The 7,088-nt window shown below is 39.8% G+C and overlaps 1 protein-coding gene across 1 annotated transcript; it reads left to right on the top strand.

Moving 5' to 3' along the window:
• Window positions 1-394: 394 nt before the first annotated feature.
• Window positions 395-5,910, top strand: cbx1a (chromobox homolog 1a (HP1 beta homolog Drosophila)). Its single transcript, XM_085453342.1, has 3 exons — window positions 395-561; window positions 2,300-2,394; window positions 3,166-5,910. The coding sequence occupies exons 1-3, from the start codon at window positions 451-453 to the stop codon at window positions 3,314-3,316; spliced, it is 357 nt and encodes a 118-aa protein (XP_085309468.1). The 5' UTR covers window positions 395-450; the 3' UTR covers window positions 3,317-5,910.
• The last annotated feature ends 1,178 nt before the right edge of the window (window positions 5,911-7,088 follow it).

Below are 7,088 nucleotides of genomic sequence, written 5' to 3'. Positions count from 1 at the left end.
GCAAAGTGGAGTTTCTGCTCAAATGGAAGGGCTTCTCAGAGTGAGTGCAAATGTATCTTTCATATTTTAGTTAGATTCTTTATTCTGACACATCTTTATCAAATGTAGTGACTAGTTTTGTTTAACTGTGTTCAATTGAAAAGTGAACTTTACAAAACTAACTTTTTAAAATTAAATGTCTGAGGTTTTGTTTTTTTAGCTTAACCAAATTTCAGCTTTTTTTGTAGCTTTTATATTTGTCATGGTGACGTGCTCATTGAACAAGGCAATGGACTGAAAAATGTAAAAGAACTAGGGAATACAATTAGGAATTTTAGATTAAAGATTGATTTAATTTGAGCTAGAATATCTGCAAATCACATCTTTCCATCTGCACTCATGTTATCTAGTGAGGACAATACATGGGAGCCAGAAGAAAACTTGGACTGCCCCGACCTTATTGCTGAGTACATGCAGAAACACAAAGAGAAGGAAGAGAAAAAGAAGGAGAGCAAACGGAAAGCAGCCAGTGAAACCTCGGGAGATGGAGAAGAGCGAGGAAGCAAAAGAAAGAAGGAGGAGGTGAGAACCTCAGTAAAGAATCTGAGCAGTCAAGCTCCCCCCGCAAAAGTTGTTTGTGTTGTAAATCTCCCCACAGTTGCTTTAACCCTCCTGTTATGTCTGGGTCAAACTGACCCATTTTTAAAATCTTTAAAAAAATAGTTAAAAGGGTTTTTTGAGTATGGAACTTCTTGTACTTGGCTTCAACAAATAAAATAAAAATGGTTCATTTACGTATGTGCACCCCGAAGGCCCATTAGGCCCTAATGTCACAGTGGATGAAAGACTAGTGGCATTTCGAGCTCGCTGCCCATTCAGGCAATATATGCCTACCAAACCAGCCAAATATGGCATAAAAATCTGGGCAGCATGTGATGCAAACACTAGCTATGCATTGAACATGCATGCTGAAAAGCTGGGTGGAGGAGTCCCAGAGAAGAATCGGGGCACAAGGTCTCAGGGAGCACAGCATAACATGTGACAGTTTTTTCACAAGCTACAACTTGGGTCAGGAGCTTCTAAAGAGAAAGACTACAGTGCCACCTAAGGGGGGGGTGGACAACTTGGACAAAGTCACAGTGTCCTACAGGACCAAGCGAATGACTGCACGCTGGCCACTGGTCATCTTTTACAACATGATTGATTGTCCGCCTATGACGCATTTGTCCTTTGGACGGAGATCTTTCCTGAGTGGTACATGTCAAAGCTGTACAAGAGGCGCATCTTTCTTGAGGAGCTGGGGAAGGCACTTGTGGTACCGCATATACAATGGAGGCAGCACATGCCAAGGACCCCACCTGCTGCAGCTACAGTGAGGGAGAGGGCTTCACCCATTACACCAGTGCTTGAGGTAAGTGTGTGTCTCTGTGAGAGTATGTTGTGTGTGTCTTGAGATCAGCAAAAAACATAGTAATCATCATCCTCTTCTTTCTAGATTGCTGCTGGTGGGAAGAAGCAGAGATGCCAGTTCTGCAAGCCATCTGATGATGTCAAGACAAGCATGACCTCTGTAAAAAGTGCAAAATTCATTTGCACAAAACATTCAGTGATGACATGTCCCTCATGTGCTGTGTAGACACATGCACCTGTTTCAGTTCCACCTATTAATTTTTGTGTATTTCTAGTTCTAAACATTGCATAGTGTTGCTGTCACAACATTGATGGTCTGTCACTAGTGTACTGTGGCGACTCAGACACACACACTGTCTTCATATTGCTAATCTCGTATTTTGATCCTTTCTGGATCTAAAACAGTGCTTAAATAAAGTTTACTTTCACTACAAATCCTTTTGAGTCATTAGTTTTGATTTTAAGTCAGCGGGTCAATTTAACCCAGAAGACATGTCACATGTTACTTTTTCTGCATCACTGCATAAAAAAGAGAAAAATAGAAATTGTAAAATAACTTTAAAATAATCAATTTCATGTAAAACTATTGATATATGTTGATCTTTCCAACATACATTAAGTTTTAAAATGTTTTTTATGAAAAACGAGTGAATTATCCTAATTGAACCGTGATCTGTGAGGGGTATACACCATTACACCAAATATTGATTGAAATGGTTAGTAATGGAGTTTATAATGAGATATAATCAATGTTTATTGGGAATTTTTTGTTTTCTGAGACTTTTGGATAAGTAAACATGCCCCAAACATCATTGGTAATCCTGAGAAACAGTTGCTTTAATGTCTATGGAGTGATGTCCCCTGCCTGCTTGTTTTCCTTACCTTTTGTCAAATGCCTTCCTGTGTCTAGGGTGAGAAAGCCAGAGGTTTTGGCAGAGGACTGCAGCCTGAGAGGATTATTGGAGCGACAGACTCGAGTGGAGAGCTGATGTTCCTTATGAAGTGGTAAGTTTTCATTGTCACAAACGTATCATAATGAATCCGTTATTTCTCCGCTCTGTCATTTGGAAGTTAGAAGTTATCCAAATTCAGCGAAAGGTCTTATAAATTCATAGATGCAAGTTATTTTTTCCTCTCACTCTGGATTCCAGAGTTTATTGTACTGTGTAACTGAGCACTTTATTAGGGAAACTGTGAGTTTTAATCAATTTAACTCAAAGAGCTTTTGGTAAAGCTCTTTTATGGGTTTTTTGTTACTCAAGGTTATTCATTTTACATTTTTGTTAATGATTAGAAAAGTGATTATTTGTTTGGAAATTCCAGGAAGTACAAATAAGCCTGCAGACTGAGAGGGAAGTGTTGTGAGGTCTAAGATATATTGGGTCCTGATCATTCAGGGCTGTTGAATGATTTTAGATTAAGAGAAGGATTTTAAGTGACAATATCCCATCTAGGTTATCTGTGTCTGGTTGGACTGGGTTGTTCCTGAGATTTTACAGCCAAATAAAATCATTTTGTTTTGCATGGATATGGACATTTACAAGAAAAGATCTGGCATTTTTGTCAATATTTAAGAAGTGTCTGTAGTGTAACCACATCTACAGAATAATATACAATGTATTTTCAGATCAGCATGCATGTATGCACCAGCTGTCAGAATATAGCTGAACAGGTGGGCCTATTAAAAAGGCCAGTGAGTCCATTGGCTATGGCTTCAAAATAAGAAGTTTGGTTCTTGACATTAATGAGATTTCTCTCTTCAATAAAACTCAACAGGAAAAACTCAGATGAGGCTGACCTTGTCCCAGCTAAGGAAGCAAACGTCAAATGTCCACAAGTGGTCATCTCTTTCTATGAGGAACGCCTCACATGGCACTCCTACCCCACAGAAGAAGAGGAGAAGAAAGAGGAAGACAAAAAAGACTAGATTTTTTGGGGGGTGCAAAGAAAAAAGGGAGGTGCAGGGCAGGAAATCAACTGTGCCCTGGTGAGGTGTCATCCAGGTTGGTCAGCTCTAGCAGCAACTTTGGCAGCAAAAGCAATGAAAAATATCTGCCAATGTGGCTGACAGAGGGGGAATAAGAATTGTTTTCCTGCCCTGCAAGGAATTCTCAAAAGATGGTCCCACCTGTATCTTGGCCGAAAATTTTTTAATTATTTATTTTTACCATCTTTTTTTTAAACAAGTATGCTGATACTTAGCTTCCTCCCTTAACCCCCACTATGTTTACCAATATTCAACTGAAAACAGTGGAAATTATGAAATTTTCTCCTACACTTAGTGAAAAGTGGCAGCCAGCTGTCAGCTTACCTCTTTGCCTTGAAGCAAGCTCAAAATTTGGCTGTGATTTGTAAGTTTTTCTCCTCCAGTCACTGTTCCTTATTTCAGATATCTGTTTGAAGAGGGGGGAGGAGGGGAAAAAGAAGAGGGGGGGAGGTTGTAAAAGAAGATCACAAATTGTGACAGACAGGACAAAGTTTACTTCCTGCTTTGTCAGGATACAAAGGTGGGAAATTCTTTTGAATGGGGATGAAGTGAGGAGTGAAAGAATGGACAAACAATGTCCTTTCAGTGTCTGTTCTTTGTGCCACCCATTTTCTCATTATTGTTGATGTGGTCATTTTAATCTCATGCATCATTGACTGTTCATAGTGATAGGTTAGACTACATGAGGGGCCTTAATCATCCTACCAGCCAGCGTGGCAGCTACGGATGTCACAGTACAAGTGGACCAGGGAATTTCCACTATTCTGAGATGTGGATTTAATACCAGTCAATGTATTTTCACCAAAAAAAATGCAGTATAGTTGGACATTTTGACACTCAACTACTATGACAGTAGCTTCATGTTATAAGCTATGTGTTGGGATAAACAGGCTCTTGTTAGCCGCTAGTTTACAGACATTTCAAGTGGTAAAGGTTGTGTTAAATGTGAAGAGTGGAGTATGTTACCTGCTGTTAGTCGCTGGTTTTGAGTCCCAAACTGCAGCCAGTATTACCATGTTATACTTGGTTGTTTGGTTACCTAGTACTGTCTGGTGTGGTTATTATTTTAAACGAGCTGCTTGTGAACATTGTATGCAGTGTTTCCTGAAAGTTACTCTCTCCACTCTGTCTGTACTCAAAACTATTTTAGTGATACTAAAGCCCCTTTCAGATACATTCTGTCAAAGTTGTTACATTGTTACTAAAACATGGGTCACTGATACATACAGTTTCCAAGAGCCTTGTGTCTTGTATGCTAAGACTTCATGTTTTTTGACAATGTGCATAGACTTGAAGTGCTGCCAGGGTTGGAACATGTAACCTCTGTTGCGCACACTTGGTGAGTCGGATCTTTCTTCTGAATTTGTAAAAGGCGAAAGAGACTGAGACATGGGGGGACATTTTGGTCCCATCTATTCATGTGATCTTCAGACCTGTTCCCTGTTAGTCTCAGTCTGGTAATAGATAGGATTTTTTTTTTTTTTTTTCAGGAAAAAAGTGCATGTCTGGAAGGGGCCTAAGTTGAAAAAACTCACATCTTGAGCTCTCCTAAGAAGCTGTTCTGATTGGGCAAAACATTTAAGTGAACTAAGTCCACTGAAGGTCAGCTGCTTCTGTAGTCTTGGAAAGAACAGGAAAACGGCCATATGAACTGCTGAACTATAAAGGCAGCTTGTTAAGTTTGCTGCCACTTTGGCTGGTAGGTGGCGGTGTCTTCTGACTCGATAACAAACAAGTGGGTTTCACTGCTGTGGCAGATGGCTGAAAGTTTGTCAGATGATCTTTATTTCCACTAATTTGTTTTTATATCTTCACACACATTTACCTGTGTTTTGTAGGCTGTATTATTTGAGCTTGCACTGCCCGGGCAACACTTAACATACAGTATTCTTTCACATTCTTTGCTTGACACTTATTTTGGTGAATAAATTAGGATGTATCTTTAAAACTTTAGCATGCTGAGCAGAATCAGTTTAAAAATACTTGTCAAGTGTTCTGTGTTGAATGTAGCCCGGTTGTGTACATGTATGTATACTGTATTAAAGTTAGAACAGTAGCTGGCATATCTGGGTAAGCTGGTTCAAAACGGTTCATACTTCAGGTGGCGTTTTGCTGTGCCTGTTTTGTTTTTCGCTCCTTTTATTAGCCTTAGCCCTGACTGTCACATATGGAAGCCGTACAAGAGTACTTCATGCATACACAGACTGGGTAAAGGTTGCAACAGTTTCTTGCCTTTTAAATCAAACACAAGAGGCTAAACTAGTCTGGTTTAAGTTTTTACTGTGAAGTCCTGACACGTCCTGCATCCTGACTACTTCACCACTGACTGGAAGGAACTGAACTATCTGCACCCAGGTCTGCTACTTAGGTTTTCTCATCTTGTGTCAAACTTTTGTTGTTGTGTTTTTGTTTGTTTTTAGTGGATTAGCTTGTGTTGTCTTGTTGCATGTTCATTTTCCTTTGCTATGTTGGCATCATGGCTGATCTACTTTTAGCTGTTTTGAAAAAAATAAAAGGTTTTTGTTTTCTAATTATTTTGGGCTTTGGACTCTCAATTACTTTTTAAAGGTGCACACAAAGATGTATTACTCTGACCAGAAAAACTGCAAAAGCAGAATCTCCATACAGTTACCAACCAAGACACTTAAAATGTGTTCTTTTCTAGTAGCCACTTTTCTCAGTATTAGCAGATGCAGAATAAGAAAAGTAGTGGAGATGCTGAAATAAATATCCTGAGTTGTTAAGTGCAGATTCAGATTCTAGATTCTGTATAATCTAAGATAGGGATGTGTCTGTCTGCCATAACAAAACAAAAAGGTTTAAAAAAAAAAAAAAAAAAAAAGCCTTTCAGGCAGGGTGTAGGCCAAAGCAACAGCTTATCTGCACCTAGCCTTCAACGCCTAAATACAGAATTTAACCAACCACATTTGTTGAACTACTTCTAATGGCCGAATACTCAGGGGTTGCCACAATAGATCTTCTACCTCCATCTCACCCTAGCCGTAGCATCCTATGTCGATGTAGCATCTGCATGTCCTTCAACACATATTAAATCTTCTGTGTGGTTTTCCTCTGTCTGGCAGCTTCATATTCAACATAATTTGTTGAATATATTCACTATTCCTTTTCTACATGTGTCCAAGCCACTCAACCCTCTGACATACTCAATTCTAATCCTGTCCATCCGGGTATCTAACAATGAAAACCCTAGCATCCACTCTCCAGCTCTGCTTCCTGTCTTTTTATTTTGACCGGCACCAAACGATACCTTATAGCAAGTTTCACAACTGTCTTGTAAAGCTTCTTTTTCACGCTTGTTGTTGAAATAATTGAGATGAATGACATTAGATCATCAGAATTTTATCATCTGTTTATAATGTCTTAGAGGTCACATGCATGGAACAAAGAGCAGACAGATTAAAATTATTCCAGACATGTACTTAATGCATTGTGACGAAAGGAACAATATTTCACTTTTGGGAAAAAAGATTCTTTAAAAATTAATTCCATCCATCCATCTTCTTCCGCTTCATCCGGGGCCGGTCGTGGGGGCAGCAGCCTAAGCAGAGAAGCCCAGACCACATCCTCCCCAGCTACCTCCTCTAGCTTATCCAGGCGTTCCCAGGCCAGTCGAGAGATATAATCTCTCCAGCGTGTCCTGGGTCTGCCCCAGGGCCTCCTCCCGGTGGGACGTGCCCGGAACACCTCACCC

Source organism: Copadichromis virginalis, linkage group LG4, assembly GCF_057382275.1.
Source record: "Copadichromis virginalis isolate Kocher_CV1m ecotype Utaka linkage group LG4, C_Virginalis_male_GT1.1, whole genome shotgun sequence".
Lineage (NCBI taxonomy): Eukaryota > Metazoa > Chordata > Actinopteri > Cichliformes > Cichlidae > Copadichromis > Copadichromis virginalis.
The sequence above is the reverse complement of the archived record's forward strand: the minus strand, read 5'-3'. Positions and strand labels throughout refer to the sequence as shown.